This window comes from Adelges cooleyi, unplaced genomic scaffold, assembly GCF_023614345.1.
Source record: "Adelges cooleyi isolate 19-005CV unplaced genomic scaffold, UGA_ACOO_1.1 ACOO_flye_CR_arks_rails_tigmint_CR_PRNA_108, whole genome shotgun sequence".
NCBI lineage: Eukaryota > Metazoa > Arthropoda > Insecta > Hemiptera > Adelgidae > Adelges > Adelges cooleyi.
In genome coordinates this window covers 7355939-7383072 of record NW_026095761.1, presented here as the reverse complement: position 1 = coordinate 7383072, position 27134 = coordinate 7355939, and the positions used below count along the sequence as shown (strand labels likewise).

The 27134-nt window shown below is 34.8% G+C and overlaps 1 protein-coding gene across 1 annotated transcript; it reads right to left on the bottom strand.

The window, feature by feature from the left end:
• Positions 1 to 6: 6 nt before the first annotated feature.
• Positions 7 to 23380, bottom strand: LOC126844274 (uncharacterized). The gene is made up of 5 exons (XM_050582349.1): positions 23088 to 23380; positions 5393 to 5548; positions 2423 to 2624; positions 2021 to 2299; positions 7 to 717 (listed from the first exon to the last, which is right to left on the bottom strand). Exons 2-5 carry the CDS (start codon positions 5505 to 5507, stop codon positions 429 to 431), a joined length of 885 nt encoding a protein of 294 aa, XP_050438306.1. The 5' UTR covers positions 5508 to 5548; positions 23088 to 23380; the 3' UTR covers positions 7 to 428.
• Between the last annotated feature and the right edge of the window lie 3754 nt (positions 23381 to 27134).

The window sequence follows — 27134 nt, the reverse complement described above, 5'->3', positions numbered from 1 at the left end:
ACGCTGTAACATTATTATAAAACAAAAAATTAGGGATTCTTAAATTAAAAAATTAAACTAGTTTTTACCGACCTGGTAAATCAATCGAACTGAACAATGATAATAAATTACATGTAACATTAATAATATTTTACGCGAATTGTAAGTATAATCACGTGTACCTTTTTCAAAAAAAAAAAAAATGACTGAACTAAACATTTTTCTTCTAGTCATAATTGGAACTTATTAGGTGTTTGTCGAGTTAATCGCAGGCATCGTTCTATTATGTGTAAGGTGTGAGACATTGTTTTTTAATTTGTATGTATTGTGTTATTCGTTTTATAATAATTTAAAATTTTTGCTAAAACTGATAATTTTAACAACAAAGTATGATGATTGAATAGCAGCAACTAACACTCATTTTCTTCTTCTTTATCTTCTAGGTCAAGTCAATATCTGCGGCCGTGCATGTGCCTGTCGGAATGTTTTCCGATGGAGAAGCGGTCGCTGTACTCGTCGTGGTCGGAAGAATGGTGTACAGGTTGCGGTGGATACTTCTCGGTCTTGTAATGGATTTCTGGTGTGGCTCCAAAACTCTTTTGCCAGTGATTGGTCCAGTAGTGGTTTTGCATGGCCACCTCCTTGGGAGTTTTGGCGTCCCTGCACACGGTCACGCAGTAAATGAGACTGCCCATGAGCGTGAGGAATCCAAATATCAGAAACACTATGCCCAATACCCTGTGGAAAACGCACAAAGGAAACCGTTACCGAAGATGATGATGATGTCATATAACAGCAGAGTAAAGTACACTACTACATTATTATGTTGAAACTTTATATTGGGTATATAATTCCAAAAAAAAAAAAAATTGGCAATAAGGAAGAATAAAAATTGTTTGTCGTCGTTTTTGTTACCCATATTATAATTATCTTAATTATCGAGTATAATGAAAATATTTTTTACAAATCTATCGGGCTCTATCGATTCAGTTTAATAAAATTAAAAAGTTTGACTACAGAATTTTGAAGAAAAAAAAATTGTATAATTTGTCATAGACCCATGTTGGATCTAGCTTTCTACTTTCTTGTCTAGTTGCCATGGCTGAAGTTCTATAAGGTTGCTAGAAAAAGAGAAATAAAGGAAAAGTTGCTACCCGGACTAGGTACAAGGTTTTTTTTTTGCTTTTTCTTAATGCATTCTTAGTACACTTAATTTATATGAAGAATATTCCATACAAAGTATTAGTGTATTTGTAGTTGTTATCTCTTATCTCTAAACTCATATCTCTTATCTTATCAGATAAATCATCTGATATTTTCGTTAGGTTTTTCCTGTCGATTTTTTCGGTTGTGTGCCAAAACTATTTCGTTGTTTTATACTTGCTAGGCGATAAAAACATTTTCACAGAATACATTATACATAAAACCCAATAGGTTCAGTTTTATCCATAGATATAATATACTAATACTAGATAGCAGTCTTTGTCATAATCACCCTGGAATTAGTTGAAGCCTCCGCCGCCGCCATATGCAACATAGACACAATCGGTAAACAAACGTTATCAATGATATAACAACACGGGAACGTTCTGTGATAACAACGGGTAAAATTTAAAATTATAAAGGCATAATGTAATTTCATGGACCTCGTAAAAGGTCTATGGGTAATTTATACAAGATGATACAGCCTAATATTGATAACGATTGTTTACCGATTGTGCCTGCATTGCATATGGCGTCAGCTTCACCGATAATTCGAAGACGGCCATCTAGTATTATTATTGTATATCTACGGTTTTATCACAGATAACACATTATAGTCTATAATGGTAATTTTACTCGAAAAATACGGTTTTGACATTTTTGTGTCTTTGCTCTGGCACATAACCGAAAAAAGCGTTACAAAAAAGCAGTCACGCTGTTATCTGATAAGAGATTAGAGATGGGGATGTTAAATTTTTTAAATTATGTTTTAAGTCAAAGAGGAATATCTTTTTTTTTTGGGGGGGGGGGGGGGTTATGGTGTCGGTTTGTCACTTACCACACGAAAAGGGGTTCGAAAAACTGTATGACGATGACAAAGCCCAGAGTGACCAAAATCAGTCCCAGATTGAGCAGCAACATCAGGCAGCACATGCCTTTGGTGTTTGGGCAGAACGGGTTGGGCGCCGACATTGTCTCGATGGTGACGCCGGGCTTGCGGGTGATCTTGGACTTGACCGTGGACACTTCGGACGGTGCCCTGCCGTTGCTGCGGTACGAATAGTGGCTGGGCGCGCCTCTGCTCCGGTTGCTTCTGCTCGTGTAATGCGATCCCCGGCTGCGTAAAATGTCACATATTATTATTTTCAAAAACCACTTTTCGTCGTTCGCCGCCCCAAAAGCCGAACTTGTCTGATTTTCAGCCGATATATTATTTATTATTAATTATATTAACACTCACCTCATTTCTGACGGCGGCCGGTACGCGGCGCTGGTGACGTACACGTCGGAATCGTGATGGCTGCCCGCCGACCGAGCGCGGGAACTGCTGGACGGCCTGTCCAGGCTACGCGATCTCTTGGACCGCGTAGTCCGGTGGCCGCGGGACGACGGCCTGTCCGTGGCGATGGTGTACTCGGACAACGTTCTTTGGCTGTCTTCTCCTGAAAAGCGGATACCATAGCAGTAAGTACATGGGGCATCATAGTATAGTATTAATGGGATTAGGTTGGGTTAGGTTAGGTTGGGTTGGGTTAGGTAGGTTGGGTTAATCATAGACCAAACAGCACCGTACCGATTAAGGGGGATGTAGCGAAACACATTAAGTCCGCCCAGCGATTAATGGCGCTGAGAGTGACGAGGGCATATCGGACAGTATCCTATGAGGCAGTAACGCTCATAGCATCAATGCCTCCCATAAAACTGCTAGCAAAGGAGCGCATAGCAATACGTAATGCCACAGACAAATGTCAGACTGCCAGAGATGCCCGAAAGGACACAATGAAGGAATGGCAAAGAGAATGGGAAAAGGCGGAAAATGGCAGGTGGACGTACACGCTAATCAGCAACATAGAAAAATGGGCAAACAGGAAACATGGCGACTTGGACCACTTCCTCACGCAAGTTCTTACGAATCATGGATGTTTTAACGCCTACCTACATAGGATGAAAAAATTGGAAACTCCGAAGTGCTCCTGGTGTGAGGCTGACACCGACGATGCCAATCACACACTGTTCGTGTGCGACGCTTTTGAAAACTGGCGAAGGGTGCTCGTTGGAGAGATAGGCCACGATCTAACAGCGGCCAACATCGTGGACACCATGTTAGAGTGCAGGAGTAAATGGAACTTGATTGTTTACTATATCAATAAAGTGATGAGGCATAAATGCGATGCCGAAAGACAACAACAGTTATCGACGAGGAATACGCAACTAACAACTTAAAACGGAAAAACGGCAGCCGATGGGTGGCCCGGCGGCCTATACAAGGCGGGGCGAAGGTAAACAGGAAGCGCTTGGCGGCCTCTTCAAGGCGGAGCGGAAGAAAAGCGGAGGCAGAATATTATAGTAACTAAAACTACTATCCAGTTAGAATTATTAATTTGTTGTAGGCCGAATGGCCAAAATTAGTGGAGTAGGGTCCGCTCTATTTTGTAAAATTTAATGTGAAATTGTAAATGTTTGTTTTTTTTCATAAATAAACAATGATAGTGGCCCCTATGTTTTGCGAAAGCAGTTCGGGGGCCGCTATTATTCTTTTGACTACAAAAAAAAAAAAAAAAAAGGTAGGTTGGGTTAGGTAGGTTGGGTTAGGTTAGGTTAGGTTGGGTTGGGTTAGGTCAGGTTTTTTATGGGCAATATTTGAGATGAAAAGAGGTTTTAATCAAATTTCGACCATGTCAATTGATTTACCGGGCAATTTGTATTTATAAGCTTCCAAGTGTTGTTTTTAATTTAAGGGGAACGGAAAGCGCTATTTATTAAGGGGCAAAGAATAGGCAATATTTGACAAAATTTTATCTAGTAGCCGTTTTTAATATGCCGACTAATTTTAAGGTGAAAAAATATTAAGTTTATAGCGAAAGTTTGATAAAAAATTATTTTCGTAAAAGTAATTTTCTGGCGCAGGTATTGGACGGATTGCAATTATTTTTTTTTATGTAAAGCTTATTATTTTTTCTATGGGGGCCGAATTTTGATTTAGCAATTAGAAAATTAGCTGTTAGATTTATTAGAAAAAAAGTAAAAATCTAAATGCTTATACATTTTAGCCCCCATAAAAGAAATATTAAACTTTATAATAAAAACAAAAAAAATTCGGAATCGGTCCGGTAGACACTTCAGAAAGTGACTTGGCGTTTTTTGGCTTTATTTGTAAACAATTTGACGCTTTCCGTTCCTTTTAATATTTTTTTCCACGAGTAAAGGCCATTTTGGTTTATTTTAGACCAAAAAACCAGACGAAATTTCGATGGACAGAATTTCAACTCTGTAAAAAGATTTGAGTTGACTGTATTATGTGAGAAGCCGATTTTCATTTAAAAAATTTCAGTTTATTCCAATGAAATAAATAAAATTTGCAATTTTTTTAATATTTAAACTAGTGTTGTAAATTGGATTCGAATCTTCGAAGGATTCGAATATTCGAATATTTCATTAATTATTCGAATAATTATTCGACTATTCGAATATTCGAATAGTTGAAAAAAAACTATTTGTAAATTAATTATTATTACTACTTGAATATTCGAAGGATTCAAATCCCAATTATTTGAATCCAAACTATTTGATTATTCGAATATAAAAATATTCGAATATTTCCCATCACTAATTTAAACCCAATTTTTTACATAAGAAAAGCAAAAAATAAAAAAACTCTGCTACATAACTTATTAAAGTTGCCAAAGAACTCGTAAATCTCTATAGAATTTAAATCGGACCACCCTTATGTAGTCGACATTTTGTCTGACTTTTTTACAAATCATAGTCTATAAAGTATCTTCTTCTTCTTCGCAGTATGGTTTATGTAAGTAGAGTCATCCCCTCTATTCCCTCAGACTCTATTTTCTATTACACCACCTCTTAAGTAGTTAAACTTAGCCAATCTTCATTGTGTTTAATCATTCTGTGCATTCATTTAAAAATGTTATTTTCGGTTACTTCCATACACCTTTTATCCTTTGTATAAATTGGACATCCAACGTAAACTTCCTTGCAAACATTTCTGAGACCTCATTATAATTATATAGGTAGCATTTTTTTTATACTGAATGAGTCACAACACACCTGGTGTTTGCCCACCATTTCCCCTCATCTCAATCGATCAGGGTTTTTTTACCACGGACTACTAGATAACATCTTATTGTCTTAGCCCGCGGTTTTGCACTTGACTTGATTCAATAGATTCGCATTATAAGCAAGAAAAACTTACCATCGGTAGAGTATCCTCGGTGTTGTACGTACGGCAGCATTTCTGATGACCTATGATGGTGCCTGTTTTCACCGGGTGTGGCCACATAATGATGCTTGCCGACACGCTTGACCATCTTGTCAAATTTCAAATCTTGCCAATTACCACACGTTCAACCTGAAATGATATAGCAATAGTACTTATTAGTAAGGACCATATGAGTGTACCTAATATTGAACTTGGGAAGTTTAAGTTGGAATGCTGTCGATGATCTTTAATTAGAGTGATGCACATTATGCCAAAATAATAGATAGCTAAAATATGTTCACACTAAATCCGCCATGACTGTAATTTGTGTAATTAAAAAAGGCTAGAAAACGCGTCCTGCGGTGTCTGACTTGGAGTCAAACTTGTTTTTGTATATAGTCTGCTAAGGTTTAGATTGGGTATTATGTTAATACAACATTATAATAATGTGTTGCTCTCTTCTTGCACTAAAATACTTGTGCGGTGTATATCGCCGAGGTGACTGCAATGGACCGTAAACGTCATTATTGTCTCCTACTATCGTGTAATGCGATACATTTATAGTGCATCAATAGATTGGTCGAGATTGCTTTTTAATATGATTTTTTTTTCTCTTCACATAACACTGCGCTGAAAATCGATGATTGCCACAGTAGCTGGTATTTACCTAACGGAACTGCGCATGTTCTAGATAAAAATGTATATTGCTACATTGTTGTCTCCCCGACATCCGGTCCGAATATCAAACTGTGATGAACTGTAAACGGTAATAACTAACTTGTATTGGCGAACACCGCTTATAGAAGGTGTGGCTCCTAAGTAATTGCAAATACCAATAAGCATTTCAGAACAGAACCTAACCTAACCGACCAAAGCGTCGAATCGATAGGACAAGAGTGTTGTGATGAGTTTGCAATTTGCTATGAAATTTTAATAATTTAATATAGAGAACTAGTTTGACAGATTATACTTATGGTCATATAGTGTAGTTATTATATATTTTTTTTTAGAAGTAGGGTTTTAGTTAGGTACCGAGACTTTGATTCGGTGTGGCTATTATCTAGGCAAAAATTTGTCCACATACATCTGTGTTTGAATTATTAATTTTCATCATTCCGTTTGTTTGCTATGACTTGGCAAAGATATTACACTTCGCCTTGTCATATGTCTTCGGTTTTCCAAATTCCAGTAGCCCATAAAATTCATACTTATGTAAACAACCAGACATACAATGAAATCATTTTTGAGATAATTATAGACAAGCTGACCTTATCTACCTATTCAAACACAGTGACGGTGACACAAACGATTGTCTTACATCATCAGATGGATTACCCTGTATATTGTATGCGTCTACCTGTATTTACTTAAATATACGTAGTATAATATTATTGTATTGTATTGGAGCAGATTTGCATCACTTTACACTATCTACTAATTGTACTAAAACCTGGCTGCTATTTTAATATTGAACTACGGTTGTAGGTATATATTGTTATATTGCTGATACATTCTTAATAAATAGATACTTGTTTCTGGCCAGTATTTTTTTTTTTATATAGTAACAGTCACCTTTACAACACCAGTCGCAACCTTGAAGGTGTTAATTATTATACGATGACGTTTTATATTAAATATTGCAAATAAAAAATAATAAATCGTATATTTTCCCTTTTATACGGGTTTTTATTGGTTTGTAATCATATGCCATCAAAAACGTAGCCGGAATCTTATTAAAATGTTTAAAACTATATTATTTTGTATTAATTACCTATACAGTCTATTGATTGGCCAACATGTTAAACAACAAGTCATAAGACCTTGTTATATATTTATTATTATTATTAAATAAAAACGTGATCCAACAAAATATTAATTTTAACTTCATTCTACTAATAGGATTCTCCTGTAAACAGAGTTGTATACCGACTTTGATGGTTAGTGAACAAATCGGTATACCAATAAAATATTCTAGAACAATAGCTTGATGTAAGATTAATGACAAAAATTACACTTGGTTTTCGATTTGCTCTATAATTTTCGTCTAAACCATTTTTACGGCTAATATTTCAGACTTCAAGGGCAAATAATCCTAGTCAAACTAAAATGTTAGGTAAATGCTTTATAAGTTTATCTGACTTTCTACTGAGTGTCTATTTTTAAAACTAATGCTATCCAGTGTCGGTTTTTAGCATATATTTTTGACTGAGGTCAATAGTATCTATGAAAAATTCTACATCAACAACAACTCCTGAACAGGAATTTTAAAATTAAAATCTACATTTTACATAAGATAATAATATACTCGATATACGGTTTTACATTATATTTAAATTATAGAATGAAAAATAAAGTGGAAGGGCCTATATTATGTAGTGTTAATCGGTCTACATAGCTGTTGACTAGGACTCTGATTTCCTTAGTAACAATTCTGATACCAGATCGGAAATGCTACGACCAACAGGTTAAGTTTTGCGTTTTTTTACACGTTTTTTATTACCTGAAACACAAAAAAATATCAAATATATGTTGGACAAATATATTACTTACATAATATAGGCACTCAAATTGAAATATATTTAAGAACACATAAGGAGACAATTTTTTTCCTGCTGTGCCTATATTTATTAATATATTTTGATATATTGGTGTTTCTTTTAAATTCGTTTTACATCTATAATCATTAATTTGCAACAATTAAACATCCTCGACATTTATTTGGGTATGTTCTAGCGAACATGGGGCATAATAATTATACGACGGTCCACTTGATAATATGTCAGCTGTAATTTACACAATGTAACACATCAAATAGCAATTAGAATAATGATTTATAAACTATAGTATAATACTAGTAGGTCATCGAGAGACTGATGGCTATGTGTCTGTGTCCTTGGACGAGTATTCTTTTGTAATGTAAATTGCCAGAAGTTCATTTGTATATGCAATGAACTAAGAATACCGCGTGCCAGTCAAATTGGGAATACATCAAACGACGAAAAATACATAGTTTTTTTTTTGAGTTTACAATCTTATCATACTTAAGCGTCTGATCTGCAGAATATTACAATCTAGGCAATGGCGTCACTTGAGAGGGAAAGTTTGAGCTGGGAAAAAAGTAGTAGGTATCGATTATTATCAATTATATATGTTTTACACACGATTATTGTACTTTATTCGGCTACCAAGTAAATTATATTATATTTTAATCTCGGGAGAAAAAAATCGAGTGGAAAATTAGTGTAATCATTTCCTAGTGTTCCGTACACACGATAATTTGTGCCGGCTTTTACATTGTTATGATGTTTTCTTCGACACTCTTTCGGACATATTAGGCACAGTTGTTTTTATGCGGGGCGACCTTGTAGATGTTTGTAAGTACAGATTGGGTTCAACAAAATCGCAAAATACCGTCGTCTTGGCATGGTCTGTCCACCAAATGGTTGTAAGAAAAGCTACATTTTGAAAACCATCTTTGTTCATAATTAAAAAATTCAACAAAATTCTATGTTACTTACCTTTACGATAGCATATTCAAGCAATGTTGCCAACTCTCTAAAACGCACGTGTAAGTAAAAGATTTGAATTGATGCCACTTTGAAAAAAAAAAAAAATATGAGACCCTGAACTAAAAACTATGGGACACATAGTTTATTATAAGGTAGGTACAATGGTGGGGAAAATATTGAAGTATCCAAAAAATCACAATACATTCTGAAAACTAGAGTACATACTTGACTGAATAATTTCGGGTTTTGTTTTTTGTGAATTAACGACAAACATCTGCGACATGTTAAAAACGGTAAATAGGAGAAATAAAAGCTTCCTTAAAACACGAGTCTAGTAAAGGTCAGCGGACTGAAAATTCCATGGTTTCAGAGAATCTCCCCCATATACAAACTGACGGGTTTTTTCTTTACTGGCAAGTTCTTATATTCATCTACTTTTGACCGTCTGTCAAAACACACTGACAAAACATCCGACACGCATATAATATTATATACTTCATTAGTGTTGAACGCTAAATTATGCGCAAGTCTTGAGTACATGCGAATAACAACAACAACAACAACCGACATCTAAGACGGTGGGTGGTTTTCTTATCTCTGTGACAGGTGAAATATTCGCAAACAACTTTACAAGATGAATTATTATTCGATTATTATTTCATTTTTTTTTTTTCACTAGGTCTCACAACGAATTCGTGTATACACATTAGCAACCGCTGCACCGGTGTTTTGGTGGATATTATTATAATTATTATTCATATGCCATGCTGAAATGAAATGAAGATTTAAAACCTTCTAGAGTTTCTTAGACGTCCGCCAATTAAGCTGTACAGCACGACCCGCACTCAATATTAAGCAGTTGGTATTTTAATTTCGACGCAAAAAACAAAAACACCATACACAACACTAACGTGACAAGACAATTAGGTAGGATTTAGTAAATCTTAGTACAACGTTATACTAGAACGGAAGTGACTTTTAAACATTTCATACCTTTGTGTTACCTACTTTTACGTCTTTAAAATACAAATTTTTTGTTTAAAATACACTCGAGAGTGACTCACGACTAAATGCAAATAAAATCAATCTATTTGAATACCTTTTAACTAACCATAAACATTTGGCCGATAATATACACTATTGAATAACTATTTTTCCGTGCGAAGCTGAGAAGTGAATTTGTTTTGCCAAATTATTTATAATTTTGTATAAAAAGGTTTTTAAACATAATCAAAAAAAAAAAATACAAGAAACAGAATCGTGGAGATATTTTTCAAATTTTAAGTTGATGATAAATCTATTAAACAAAACTAACGGATTGCGCAAATCATTATATAGGGGCCTATAGGTCTTTTTAGAACACTATTATTGGCCCAAACACGGTTTATGGAACCATTAAAATTATGTGCAGCCAGCATTGGGCAAGTATTATGTAATTTAAAATTATTTTCAAGAAAATATATTCACATATTAAAATACATATGTAATAGTTTTGTCTAGATGATTAGTTAGTTAGGTTAGGTAAGCATGTAGGTAGGTAGCTTGGTGAGGTTTGTAAGCACCCATCGCGGAGTATATAGTAATTTATGAAGATTTTATTATAATTTCTCAGTCGTTATTTAAAGCAAAGGAAAATTATTGAAACGTATATGCAAATGAAGTAGGTGTGTGCTACACAAATTTTATGTCTAAATTAATTTAACTTTACTTCAGTGCCCGTAGACCCATGTTATGATTCCATCTTCACGGTACTGATGTAAGAGATAATATGCACAAACATTCGTTGAACAATTCAGAGGTATTGCTGCTGTTTTTCAATTACATTTTCTTAACAACTAGAAGCTTATGTAATATGCTTTATTTGCCAAATTTGATATCTTCAACCGCGGTTCTTGTGAATTATCGAATCCAGGGTGGATTCGAGCTGTTGTTCGCAGCCTGTTTCAGCAGAAGCTGTAAGTGAAGAGAGATTGTCACTGTTGCCAGTTGCCAGTTGGGTCTTAATAATATATAACATTATTATTATGTCGATTATATTATAGAAGGTTTCGTGAACAGAGTGTCACGGTCCGCCGGGTGTAAAGTCGTGTCGTAACGTGCGCCGTGTGATGAGACGAGGGTTAAAAACCCATCAGCAGAGCTTGACGGTTGCAGTATAATATATAATATATAATAGCTGTTGGATGTAGGTATAGTTGTGTAGTAACCAACGTCACACGGATGGTTAATCAAAGTAAAACGATCAAGCGATTTTGTCTTATATAGCCTCGTTAAAAAAAAAATCGAAAAAGATCACCGCCGTGACAAGAAATTATTACTGTGTACCGAAAACGATTTGGAAAAACTGATATATATATATATATATATTATGTACAGGGTGATCCATCTGGTGATCAACTCGTTTGGTATGAGAGTAACGAGATCCATCTGATTTTCTCAGAAAATATTAACGTTTTGAAAGTAATTTTTTCCCCGTATACTATTGTCTTTATTCCTTATACTTAAACCCAGTATTGATTTGGTTTTCTCAAATGGGAACATATGTTTTTTAATTCCATTTGTATGTAGGTGGACAACATTTTTCAAACAATTTTAGCGTTTGAATTCTTAATTTTTACCAACCTGTTGTTCGTTTGCTATGACAAACGCCTTTTTCAAATTCCAGTAGCCCATATATATGTAAATAACCAGACACAATGAAATTAATTGAGATAATGATGGAAAAGCTGACGTTATCTACCTATTCAAACACAGTGACAGTGACATTGTTATCAACAGAGTCAATATTATTATTTAATGGTAAACTGTTTTAAAAACCTAACGAATATTGATCTTAAACTTAAATCTTTATGCCGGGTTGCACGAAATATTTATACGGAGATAAACTCGTTTAACTGGGGTTAAAATAAATTCTGTTGCACAAACCATGTTTTAAATTTTATCTGTTGTTAAAAATGTACTTTATCACGAGTTAAATTACAGGGTCATTTATCGCTGCGTAAAAATGTATGTATAGTTTCTTATCAATGTTTTGCGTTAAAATGGTGATAATGGAAATGTGCGTTATCAGTTTATCATTGATTAGACCCTGTATGATAACAATATTAACTCTGCTACTGCTGATACCATTTATTCGATAACCAGTATACTGGTAATAACCTGAATATAAAACAACGTTTTAGCAACACTCGTATATTTAACACATGTTAATTTAACAAAAGACAAAGTCAAACGAAAGTTAGTTTATTACGGTGGTAAATAATTTACCAATAGATAACGACAAGTTTGGTGCAACCGGGCATTAGTCTTTAAAACGAAGAGATTGATGAAAATTAAAAACATTTCGCATTTGCTGTACACATATTTATGGAATTAATAACATAAATGTTCCCATTTAAAAAAAAAAACCAAGTCGATATTTTTGTTTTTTTTCATCTAAGCGACGAAGGGGAAAATTTTCCGAGTGTTGAAAAATATACAGGAAAACATTTTTTTTCTCTCCAAATATTCATATTTGCATTGAGTGTCTTACATTAGATGGATCACTCTGTATATGCCACGGCGATGAACCTAGTGCGACCAAGTACACTGCAGTGCATACAACAAGGAAGTAACGCTGGTTGTGTATTGGATGGATTGGATCTCATATACGTAATCGTGAGGACTTAATCTCGGCTAACAAATGATAGAAATATCGTGTTGTTGGTTTTTTTTAGTAGGCATGGTCGTTATTACCATATATATGTATATATTATACATATACTTTCACTGGATAGCAAAGTAAACAATGGAATCGACTCCCAACAAGAAAGCGTTACATAGTCGGCGCTGGCCGATCGGAATGAAGGGGGAAAAACCGCTATTATTAGTATTTGTATTTGGTTGGTTTTTTTTTTACTTCCTCAAAACATTTTTATAATTCTAATCAAATCCGCATTACGTCTGGTTGTATAAGCGCGCAATGATCGACGACGATAAGCGATGAGATCAATATTGATCTTCCTCTTAGTAATTACAATATTGTGTCGTTCGTTGTGAAAGTGAATTACCTATCTCCTTTTGTAATTGAATTTCGAAATAACCCAGATTTTTAACAATACAACTAGTATATGTATTCGGTTTTTTCTATTTTTAAAATTTTTTTTTGCATTAATTGTGGAGCTGCTTCACATTCATAATAAAAGATAAACAGCCGGTTTCACAAACTATTATTAAATACACTCTTAACAAAATGTTAGTTAACAATTCGTTTAAATTTAAATACTGGTTAAATTAAGTATAAGTTTCACCATAACATTATTATTGTTAAAATCTATTTAAGTCAACAAAATGGTAGTTGGGTTACCACGAAATGTGATAACTGATAAGTGATAACAATATAATTTTATAATCAAAACTCATCTAGTCATTTATAATACGATCTATGGCATTTTAACATGTCAATTAACTATTTTTACAAGCTGATTTCGGCTAATTAACTTAACAATAGTTTTAACAACGCGTTAAGGCGTTAAATAAGTTTAATAAGTTAAATCCTTAATAAATGTTGGTGAAATCGGCTAGATATGTCTAAATGTGACTGCGTCAAGCAAATATATGTATGTTTTAAACCCAACTATAAAAATCAGTTGTTTAACGTACACACTCGTTCTGCTGTTTGTAATGAGACGAGAAGATTTTTCCGGGATATTAAAATAAAGGACACACGTTCTGCGACAGTTTTTTTTTTATCCTTAATCGAGTAAAAAATAACAATCGTCGTTTAGTAACGTGGGAAAATATTTCACATGTGTATGTACATATATATTTTTCGGTCACGGTGGCGTTATAGTGTTACCGGGCAGAGAGACTGGTATGTTTTACTAAAGCCACGGGCGTTCCATAGTCAACAAGAAAAATGTTAAAACACTGCCCGAACAAAGTAAACTTATTCAGCTGATTTCACCAACATCTCGTTAAGGATTTAACTTGTTGTTAATTATATTTAACAATTGGTTAGTGAAAATCGGGTTTCGTCGAGATTTGTTAACCTTAACACGATTGTTAGTCAATCAGCTTGTTAAAATGTCATAGATCGAATTATACATTACTATTTGAGATTTGATTATAAAATTATATTGTTATCACTTATCAGTTGATAACATTTTGAGATACCCAATGGAATCGAGGTAACCGCTTTGGTAACCCAACTACCATTTTGTTAATTTAACAAATAGAATTTAACAATAATAATATTATGGCGAAACTTACTTAATTTAACCAGATGTTTAAATTGTTAACCAACATTATGTTAAGAGTGTATTTAATAAGCGTTTGTATATTTTCACGTCTTGCCTGAATCCACTCGTCGAAAAACGTTTATGGAATCGTACAGTAAGCAAAAAATCAACATTTCAACGACTTCAATCGTTAAAAATTCAAGACATTTCCCAATTTTATCTTACTGCGACTTGTGTCTGCATTATAGATCTGCGTCGGCAATTAATTCGGTCGAAAGTAAAAACGAATGTGAATGAGACGACAAAAACCGTTGAACCGAAACAAACAAACAAACAAACACAGACATTTCAATGGATTTCGACGGCTATACACACGGCCCATAACGGGAAATTACAAAACCCTCGTATTTGTGTATGTGTGTTTTTTTTCATATTCATTAACGCCGGTGTTGATTCTCCGACGACAATAATGAGTGAAAGTAGGTGTGCACCGTGGGCCACATAACCGCCTACAACCGGCGGTCACACAGTGGGTAGACACGGATGATGTCATTGCACATGTGTCGCTTATAAGACAGCAGCAGAAGCGGTGGTGACTGTATATTGTGTACCTATACAAGCAAACACAAGCACAATATGGGAATGGGAAAAGCAAGGCCGAACCTCTTCAAACATCCGGACCGGAGCACAACCTTCTGGGTTGAAATAATGCAAGTACAATAATGATATTGCACTGTAATTAATTATGCTGCTGTTTTGCGATCAATGCCATTCCGCCTCTGTAGTTTGAATATCGAGTGAAAACTTGAAGATGTTTTCCATTAATTTGTGCTCTCAATTGCTCCAACATAGGTTCTCGGGAATATTTTCGAATTACGCTTCTTTGACACATTGCATTGATTGCAGATCACAAGTTCCTTGTTGATGATTCCGGGTGTAGACTAATCTATAAGAGTTCAGTGTGTCTCTGGTATCGTCGTTCGGTGCCAAGATTGTTGCGACAATGGTATACATTTAAAGTTATACACTTGGACGGTTACGTTTGTGTAATTACTTAAGTAACTCATAGCAAAAGCATTCTCGTCCAGTGCTTATACTTGCTGTAAATCATTCTCGAATGCGGTTTGTTTTGCAATGAGAACCTCAGGAAAACATTGCGGATCTCACGCTAGTCGGAGCTCATCCCGAGAGAAGAATCCCGTTTCTAAAATGTATAATAATGTATGTACATAATATTATACATTCAAATGACCTAACGCGGTCGAATTGGAAAATATACCATATGTAAAGTAATAACACAAATTTCCACACACGATGTAACCAACCGTGAGATCTGTATCGCGTTCGTTCTCTTTATAGCTGTACTTGGATGTAATGAAATTTTCCCACTGTAAACACACAGCTTTGTGTGTACATAACTCACAAAAACATAGATCCAATCGCCTTTTAGATGATGAAGAAAAAACAAATTTTGGATAAACCAGAGAAGCAACTCGGCGTGGAAAATGTCATTGGGACAAAGATAATAAACCTAACGGTAACGAATCTAGTTCCGGCTATGCCTCTGGGTGCATGTAATTTTTGGCTACCGTGTGCGGATTACAATGGTCATAAATCACCGGGATTTCCGTTATTTATATTGTTATCAAAATTCGATTTTCTTGACCGGGTTTTGCATTGTCTCCGGCCCGGGTGCTGCTGCAAAACGGTGAGTGAACTCTCATTACAGAAGAGTCGCCTTACTATAATATCCTCTAGCTTGGGATGTACATACATAGCTGGAGCACCGCGGTAGGATTGCCGGGTTTTGCATATTATAATAAAGATTATTTTCGAAAAATGCAAAAATATAAAGCAGCCGTCTCCTGCGGCCGTTCCAGTCGGTATACATATTATTATAATAATATATTATGCTAAACATTTAGGCCTGGGGGGGGACGTTTGTGTGTTACCGGCGGCCACGGTAATAAATAATGTTAACGATGCCGTGAGACTTGCCACTACCGAGGTGTGCGCAAAGCTTCTTAGGTCCAATTAAAGAGGATAAATAACAATGATGATGATAATAAAATAAAATAAAAATGATAAGGCGTAATATAAACGTGGTGTAGAGGCGTTGCCGTAGTTCAACAACCGACAGCAGCCGGGTCAGGGTTGTAAGAAGGTGGTGGGAACAGCAGCAGAGCAGAGTAAGACAATGCAGCAAACATCTTATCACAACCGTATCGTGTGTGCACTATCTCCCATTTGATTCTTATTAGATTATCGGTTACGTGTGACGTCAACGGTCGCGCATATTGTATGCGCAATGGAAAGCTGACTACTACGATAACGATCAAGATACAATAATTAATATACAGTAAGTGACTTTGTCGGACGTGTTTTGGAAATAAAATATAGTCAAGACATCACATAACGGGTATTGACGCGGCAATGACGTGTGGAATCGATCCTAATCGACACTCTTAAAAAGCTAATAACGATGATGCAAGTATATAATACACGGGGAATTCCGAGAATAGCCGCTAAAACCGGGTTGGTTATGGATTTCGAAAACTCTTAAGCGCTGTCCCCTGGCAATGTCCATAAAAGTCTGTGATGCTACTTCAATATACTTGGATATTAAGAGTTTGTCCCATACGGTTATGCTTATCATATGCGCAATAAAGATTGAAATTAAGTAAAAAAAAAAATAGGCGATTATAACTTGTGCATAGCCGACAAGTAAAATGAAATTAGCTATGACAATCGAAAATGGATTGATCAGTAACTGGTCATCTTGATAACACTGCTAACAGTTAATTGAAATAAATGAATAGTTGACCCAATTCACGTTTTAGTCTAAGCAACTATACATTTAGTTTGGCCAAATATGTATTTACATCTGTGTTTCACTTAAATATGGCTTGGGATTGTAAAAGCCTTATAAAAATTAGTGCTACATTTATTTTTATTTCTCGCTAAAAAATAAATGTAGGTATTTTGAAGAGTAATAAATTAAAGGTTTAAAGTTTAAGAAGTCATACAATTACGACCATATCACAGTAGGAGTCCAGCAAACAAATAGTGGTTCCACTACATCATATTATTTATGAAGACATCGTATCTCAGGTTTTGGTCTTTTTCATCTCTACCGATTTACCAAATGTCGTTGATGGTATATTATAATTCGCCACTCCAAAACGGGCACACCCGTGTACTACAATACTGTTATACCTAATGTACTTGCATCATATCCAGCTGATCAGGTCAGGTTGTTATCTATTGCTCTGTCACGTGTGGTCTTCGGTATAATAATAATCATCTCACGTCACGGCCCCACGATGATCGGTTGTAATTACTATTGTGTGTACGCATCGTGTATACGACGAGCATAATATAAAATGATAATAATCGACAATTGGTTCCGCGTGCCTAACCTAACCGTTTTATAATAGTCATTGGAAGACAGCGACAGCGACAGCTAAGATTGGAGAAGGACCGACCGGTTCGAGAGCGTCTTGGGCTTTGGCCGATGGCGAAACATCATGTTATTACTGCGTGTACGTGTGCCGCTTCTCGGACGATGGCGAGAGAAGATCTATGATTTCGTAACGATCTATGCAAATCGCAATACCACGGTGAGCAACGGCGGCGCCTAACAATCACACGCTGAGTGCAGCAGCAGCACGACCAGAGAGAATCGGTAATACCTACTTGTTTTATTTTTTTCGTCCAACAACGGCATTATCACTCGGGTCACATTAATATACAGGGTGTAATGTAAAGTTCTACCGAGCTTCAAATGAGACATTCTGGACGCTCTCTATGGGTACAATAAATGGTATTTATTTCTTAAAAATTATTTAAAATAGAACTTGCATTTCATTAAAAAAATTGTTTTACGAAAAAAACTATTTCAGATTTGAAATCAGAAGAAAAAATCGTATTGAATTGATATGTAACATGATTTGTTGGCATCTGGCCACACTTGCGTCCACCGAGTGGCCACTGAGTGGCCGGCATATGACCAAAACCAACTTATGAAATGTCACACATCATTTTGGGTTAGAATTTTATTCTCAACTCAGTGGTGTTCTTAGTATTATTATTTTATATTAAATTATGTGTCGCATGCCATATGTTGGTTTTAGTCACATGCCGGCCACCCTGTGGACGTATGTGTGGCCAGATATCAAAAAATCATGTTACATATCAATTCAACAAGATTTTTTCTCCTGATTTCAATTCTGAAATTATTTTTTTCGTAAGACCATTTTTTAATGAGTTACGATTTCTATTTAAAATTTGAAAAAAATGAATACCATTTATTTTACCCTTAGAGCATCCTGAACGTCTCATTTGAAGCTCGGTAGAACTTTACATGGCACCTGTATATGTACAGGGTGATCCAACTAACGAGAGACACTCATTTTCTCTGAAAATATGAGCATTTTGAGAATTTGTTTTATTCCTATACTTTTTGGTACATGTTTTACTAGATTTTTCGATATTTTGAAAATTTTCATCACCAATCCTCGTAAGCCTAAAAGGGGAATTTTTTAATTTTTTTACCGTATTTCTTAATATTTTCAATCGTTTATCTATCATTGTTTCAAAATCTTTTACAGTGACTTCCTAGTTGTTAGAACGTTATTACCAATCGGACAATGCGAACATAAATATTGATTTTATGTGCTACCGGTTTTGGAAAACTAAAGAAATATGAGAGTTATTAAGAGGAAATGTATAGTATTTTTACAAAGTCAGGTTAGGATTTTAAGGAAACGGACCAAGGATTGGTGAAAATAATTGTCAAAATATTCATATTTTCAGATAAAATGAGTGTCTTACGTTTGTTGGATAGACCGACCCTGTTAGAATTTTAATACATTTTTTAATTCATCCAAATCTTGTCATAAAAAATTATAACAGATATTTTGTGTATAAAATACTAATTCTGCACGAGTTATACTCATTCAGCCTTATTTATATAAATATTATACCAATTAGTGCAATTGATGATATACAAATCGGTATCCTTCGTCGGGTACATCTTAAGTTAAATCGAATGAGGCGTATCACAGTGTTAACTAAACTGTGGTAATGCCAACCAATATGTCTTAGCGATCACACGGAAATGTAGTTGCATAGAATTATTATAGTTTTTTTATACTTGACTTGAGCTTCCCTATCGGTGACATTCTGCCAAGGCCGAAACAAAGCAGCGGAAACGAGCCGACAGTTTGTATATTATAAAACCGTTTCCGAAAATCATTAAGATCATCCAACAGTATAATATAAAGCGCGACCACAACCTTGACAGTAGTCGCATACGTAGAAAACCAAAAGATAACCAACCGAGTAGTATTGTCTGCCGTTGAAACAATGAAAGACAACCATCATTAGTCGAATTTTTTTGTTCACCGTGTATAATTGGCCGTTTATATATTATTATTATGTATGTGTGTCTAAAACACAACATTTACCGGGCTCGTTCGATTTTGTCCTTCCTCGTATGCGATACCAGCAAAGACAATGCAATTTTTGCATCTCAAATTGACGGAGAGAAATATATTTGGCGGTATAATCTCAAAGACCAAAGAAGAACAACAACAATGATATTTTGTGTATGAGGATGACCAATTTTGAAATTTGACAGTGGAATGAAATGATACGTCATGTTCAGAGCTGAGAAAAGGCAGAAATTGCAGTGATTGAGTCATGTTCTGAGGTATGGCAGGGCTTGTACAATTGCTAACAGAAGGATTTGAAATGGAAAACCCGGAAAGATGGCGGTGGCCATGAACAAATCTTGGCAGATGACGAGACGAAGACAAATTCATTGGCACACAACCTGAGAAGTTTAAATCCTTCTGAGCTCGTTCAGGCCCCAAAACAATGTCAGCAACCAAACAAATATAGCTGAGAACAATTCTGTGGGAGCTTTCAGTGTTTTTGAAAAGGGTTGGCCCTTCTTAGTACCCCTCTAGTTGCGCCAATGGACAAAGTGTGTCGATCCATAAATTAAAATCCGACTACTCCCCGGACGAACAAGAAGATAATCTTTGATGGCGAAACTAAAAAGGGATTACATATTTTTTGTATATATCGGATGATGCAGCTGATCGTGACTTGGGCAAGATATTAGGGTTTAGGACGAACCCAGTTAGTGGTTTTCGTGTATATATCCTTAACGCGGTTTGTTCAGAACTAAGAATCACCGTCCAAGTGCTGGACTGAGTGTGTGTGTGACTCGGCGAAAAAAAATGTATATATTTTCAAATCCATTAAGACGAATAATTATGCTTCTGGACGGCAAATTACACAGCTGGTATATAAGATGATATTTTCTCATGAAGCGTTTGCATCAGTCGTGAGAGTGTCACGTATACATGGTACGATCGCACAGATCAACGACGGGTCTCTTCTACCGAATCTAATTGCCGCTATCCGCGTTGTGTGGCAGCCCACGACTTTCATGTCTCGCACGTTTCTTTTTAATCGCCGCACAAGAAGAGACGTCATACGCACAATGTTCACATGATATTATTTTTATGGTTACCCGGCATTCCTGTGTGCTCCCCAGACAAGCCAACGGTATTCCCCGCGAAAACCCAGACCTCGTTTGATGCCGCAAACACATACACGCATACCTGTGTGCTGCGATTAGAAGACGATTAGGCCCCTACTCTTCTTGGGAGAGGCCAACACGGTCATCCGAGTCTACTAGCTAGGTAATGTCCGGTCGCACCAAAATTAAAACATTATATGTAAATTATTTATACGAACCGAGAAACGTTAAAAGAAAGTAAAATAAAATGCCAAATAATAATAAACTAACAAATTAAAAAATAATACAATCACTTATCAGTTATCACATATCTTATCAACCAACGAGAACGTTGGAATCGAGGTAACTGCTTTGGTAACCCAACTAACGTTTTGTTAACTTAACAAATAAAATTTAACAATAATAATGTTATGGCGAAACAATGTTGTTTTATATATCTGTGGTTAAGAGTATATTTAACAATAGTTGGTGATACCGGCTGTTTATCTTTTGTTAAATTTACAAGTATTACTCAATCGTTGTTTTATTAAATGGTATAAGCAGTAGCAGAGTTAATATTGTTATCATACAGGGTCTAATCAATGATAAACTGATAACACACATTTCCATTATCACCACTTTAACGCAAAACATTGATAACAAAATTTAACTATACATACATTTTTCAACAGCGATAAATGACTCGTGATAAAGAACATTTTTAACAACACATAAAACATTTTTAAATATGATTTATACGAGTTTATCTCGAGTGTAAGTATTTGGTGCAACCCGGCATAAGTAAATTACACAAGAGATAAACGAGAGATACATTAAATTTGACGTGTGCAGTGGTTAACGTCCACACTCGGTTACAGTAATCACAGAGATCTGAGACGATCCTGTCTTTGAACTTCTCCAAAAAAAAAAAAATTACAAATGGCGTTTAAAAAAACCGACTCGAGTATAATACTTTACAACTAGGTATAGTTGTATATTTTTTAAACAAGGACATCGTGTCCGCATTTACACATTTTATTACTTACTGTGGTTATAACGACTGGAAGCCTTCTAGCAGAAGGTAATGGGTATGCATCATGACGAATGATAATTATTCCGACAATGGTGTGCATTTTGGGGCAGCAAACGGTAAACCCTGAGTATTACTTACAAAGATAATGTTTAAAACAGCCAAAGCACCCAACCCTACCTAACCTAACTTTGATCCATTCAAAACATTTTTTATGAGGTTTAACCTACTAAATGATCTCTCACATTTAGCTACAGTTATCGACAAAGTCAATAGGACCGGTAAGCTATTTCCACATTAAGATATTCAGGACAATAAAAGGAATATGTGTAACTGATTGAAGTAGGTCTTAAGGTGTCGCCTTCTTCGATTTAGGTAAAAGAGAAATTCAAGTTGAGACTTGAAAATTGTTATTTTAAAGTTTAAAACAGAAGCAAAGTTTTACGCGGTTTATTGTTTTCAATTCATGTTTAAACTTTTTTTGTAAACTAAAACGCGTTAATAACTCGTCCTAATAATGTGAGATATACTTTGATTTTAACTTTATGTACTTAAAGAGCCTGGTTAGGTACATACGTTTTTATTATACATAATATATAGAAATTGCAACAATTTTAACAACAGTTTAACAGAATGAATAGTGGCGTTTACTATGTGAATATTTTTATTGTTTAACAGCATGGCGTCACAGTAAAATTAATTATTGTTGTTATAGCTATTACTATAACGCGTGACATGGCAAAATGTGTTGGTGGAAAATACGTGGTTTTTGTTGTAAGTACAAGCGGGGATTGAGTGTGTAAGGTTTACATCCTAAAGTTAAAAAAAATATAACCTTGCACGTTTCAAAAAAATTGTCTGTATGTGATAATATTTTCTCAAAGAAAACCTGGTTTGTCGACAACAAGACGCGGTATGATTAAAAATTGTCTGTTTCAACACGTGAATGCCCATTACACCCGTTTTGTGGAAAAGTTAAGTCACACACGTGAAAGCAAAACTCTGACTGTAGCCCGAGGGAACTATTATATTAATAATAATATAATACCTACTAGTATGCGATTACACTAATGGTGTGTGTGTGTGTGTGGAGAAATAAAAATATTATTATTATTATGTAAACGGTCGAACAAAAAAACCACGGCTCTTGGAATCAAAAAGTTGTGCATGAATTTCGCCATCGAAAACAAACCCTATCGACAGCTAATATTGTATAGATATATATAAAAGAGACTTGATGTAAGAATACCGCGGGCGATGCGGTTTATATTTCCTTGGACTACCATAAACGGTTCCCTCGACCTTCTTTTCGAGGTATATACGTACATAATTTATGTGTATATTTATATTAGCGCATTAACAATAGAATATTACTATTATGTAATTATCGTCAACTCACATTATTTTTTTTTTTAATCAAAATATGTAATTAGCCTCCAAATCCGCCGTTATTAAGTCGATATCCGACTAAATGTCGAACCGATGTCGCGATCACAGCAGCGGTTACAAGAACACTGTGCACTAATGTATACCATGGTAATAGTCGAAAACAAAACTAATCTTATATAATAAAATTAAAACTAAAACTGTAATTTGTATTATTCGCGGTTATAATAGTAATTATTATCGTGGAGAACGCCGTGGAGACTTAAACGACCGGCGGTATCGGCGTGAAGCTCATTACTGGCGCACGGTTACACGGCGGACAAGTGTGTTGTGAATGGCGCTGCCCTCGTGCGGAGGAGCGCCCTACCTGTCCCCGTCCTTCCTGGTCGCTGTTGCTTCATTCACAATATGGTTTGCGACGCCTACGAGACGATACGACGATGAAGTAAGTGCTCGCCGGCGAAACACATTTTCTTAACGCCAAACAAGGATTATTTGTAGTTTTATATACATTTCTTCAAAAACTTTATTATCGTTCGAAACAATGTTTATGTTGTTGTACCATAACGTTGTGGAAGCCGTCGGAGGAATTTTTATAAAAAAAATAAATGTTAAGTTACATATGAGGAGGAGTCTATTTTCAAAAACGACATAATTGGGTAAAGATTTTCAGGTTAGGTTCCTTGAGGATCGAGGATGATCCTCCCTTATCAGTAATTGATAAGAGGATTTTTATCAGTGTTTTTCTTATCAGTAATAACACTCACAATCACCCACAGATCTATATAAATATATAATAAACTAAATTGCTAACTAGCGATAAGAATTGAAGCCGACGGTCCGCCATTTTGGTGGGATTTATGTGTGTTATCAACGCATATATCATGTACCTGTATATATTTTTATATCAATATTATATAAATATATATATATATATATATATATATATATATATATATATATATATATGATTGTAATGTATGATTATAAATATATATTATTCTCGCGTGATGAGGTTCTAATTCCCACCAAGATGGCGGAAAATGGCTGCTTCAATCTTCTCTATTGGTGGCATGTACAGTTCGCAATCTAGTTTATTATATATATATCTGTGCGAACACCCTTTTTTAAGCCAAAAAACCCTTATCACTGATAACAACTCACTGATAACAATCCTTTTATCAATTACTGATAAGGAAGGACGATCCTTACCACTTATGCCCTACTAGACTTTACTTTATGATTTTATAATAAATATTTGTGAAATAAAAGCTCTGAAGTGCATACACGACGTTGTGTATGAAGATTTATTTTAAAAAATGATTATTATTATTATTATTTTTTTTTTACCAGAAAATATATTTACAATCTATACAGTAAGTACATTAAGCAAATGTGATGAAAAAATTATATACATGACATTGAAATTAACGTTTACGGGCAGTCACTCGGAAAGTTAATACATTATTTTACTTTCTATTGAGTTATTGTAGAAGATCTCTAGGCCATCTTCTGGGAGCATTATCGGGAAGAGAGGCCGAGGATAGTTGCTTGATTAGGGGACTAGGAAGAGTATTTATGATTGAATGGAAATTTGAGTACTGCGAATTTGCTAATTGGTAGAGTGTTGGTACGTTTAAATCTTTGTGCAATTTTTTATTTGTGACATACCAAGGGCAAAGGTCATTAGACGCAAGACGTTCGACTGGATAGTTTTAGTGTTTGAAGGTTTGGCTGTGTCCCATAGTGGTATGCTGTTGGACCCAACTGGACGGATTAAAGATTTATATATGATTAGTTTTTTGAAGAGAGCTTATATATAAGTAGAGGTCTGAGAAGATGGATCAAGTGAGTTTTTTTGTCCAAAGTAAGACTTAACTGCGTTTGCCGTTTGAAAGATTTGATTGATTATTATTACAAGAATTAAATAGATTTATAATTTTTATGTAGCTGGTATGGTTGTCGATTTCGTCCTATGGCTGTGTTTGAAACTAGCAATTTAAATGTTGTATTCACATATGGCCGGTTTTGAAACAAACATTGTCTGATGGGTAATTTTGAAACCAACCACAATTTTTCATTATCAGTTATGTTTGATGTTCAATATTTTTACAAACCGTGTGTAATACAGTGTGACCGTTTAGGAAATACAAAATAATCCTTTTTGAAAAATTCGTCTTTTAGCTGGTTTTGAAACTAGACGCCTCAAAAATTGTTTCTGTATGTGTTTATTTTTCCAAACCAATATTAATAAAGATTTAGTGGAAATAATATTATAACCGATGATGGAACTGTAAATTTGATGTTGGGCGGATTATGTACATAATATATTTTTCCAACGAGTTTTTGTAGCATTTTTGTTCTAATCTACACAATATTATATACTTTTTTAACAGTTTAATAGTTTTTGTCGTTTGGTTTTTATTATTATGTAATAACTGGCCGTGTAAAAGAACCAGTTATATTAATATGATGTCGACTTGTGGAATGCAATTAAGGCGGTTGTAAAAATGCGACGAGGTGACGTTGTTTTAGCGTAGGAAGGAATGTTTTCGTTTTACTCAATAACGTTTTTGCAAATGAATGATATTCTATCATTGTGTTGGGGTTTTTTGCTTAATTATCCAACGAGAGTCCGTCAGACCGAACGGGGTGTCGTTTTACAGATGCTTATAATACACAGTAGGTAGGTATAAAAAAATATATCAATTTACAACAGCTTTTTGAACCGTAGTATCGAATAACGTGCTTAGGTGTATTAGTTGACGAAAAACGACATTTGGTAGATGTATATTTAGGGGCACGTGTCTCGAAATTCTCAATAATATATAGAATAACAAACAAACGTTTCGGAAACAAGTCCACAGGGTTGAATAATAAGGGAAACGTTAGTTTTGGTGTTTCATACTTGAAGAGAGTCTGTCAACACTAATATATTGTTACAACTAAATAACCTTTTTTTGTTTGCCAAAATTGAAATACATTACCACTGTACACAAGTTTATGTCTTTACAGCTGTTTACTTGGACGAAAATTTCTGAAAATTCATCTTATAAGATAAGAGAGATAAGAGATAAGAGAGATAAAATGTCTCCCGTGATAGCGGACTGGTACGCAAGCTGTTTTTTAATACGATTTTATCGTAGTTATTTAAGTAACATCTTATAAATGGTCTAAGAAATAGTATTTTATTACAACTGGCAAGTATATTATTATAAGTCGAGCAGATTGAATTTTTACACGGTCTAAAAACTTTCAAGCGCTATTCATATCGGCTGTACAACGCAGGTTAATATGTTTTATTTGCTTCCTACGTGTAGCAACTATATTGTATATACCAACTATTATTATTTAGTTCACAAGTACACCACGATAAAATAGTATTTAACACGATATTTCCATCGCTTACTGACCTTCCTGTCACGGTTGTTTGCTCTTGGTTTTTTAATGCCTACCTACCTTCTTCGAAGCACAGCCCATGTAAGATTGTGGCTTTCGCTGTTATAAGCATATTCGGTTTATATATATAAAATATAAATACAGCATACCCAAGCGATTTGTTCCAAATCTAATAACGTTAAATCTATTACATTGTATATATGTATTTAGTTCTTTGAAACCATCAGGCCTCGGAATCGTCCCACATAAAACATCTGGAATCAATAAGCGCAATTATCTACTTACCTTGTATGCGTTAGATTTTCGGTTTTTTCCCTCCTGTCCTCTGTAAATTGAATATTATTATTATTATTTTTGATAGAATATAATTTTTTGTTTGGAAAACAGTTTAAAAGTTACTTGTATAAGTTGTACTGTCAAAGTATCATAATTCTCTTCATTTAAAGTCTGAGTGTAAAAACACATACAAGACATACATAACAGTATTAAAGAGTATTTTTTCTCTCAAATATATTAAAAAAGCCAACGTTTTAAGTTGAAGTTAGACTAAGAATTGCACAATATATTGTTATATCATTATAATTTAAAAAAAAAATCTATACTTTGCCATCTATTTGACTCTCTTTAGTTTATACCAATCATGTCTGTAGATTTCAAACAC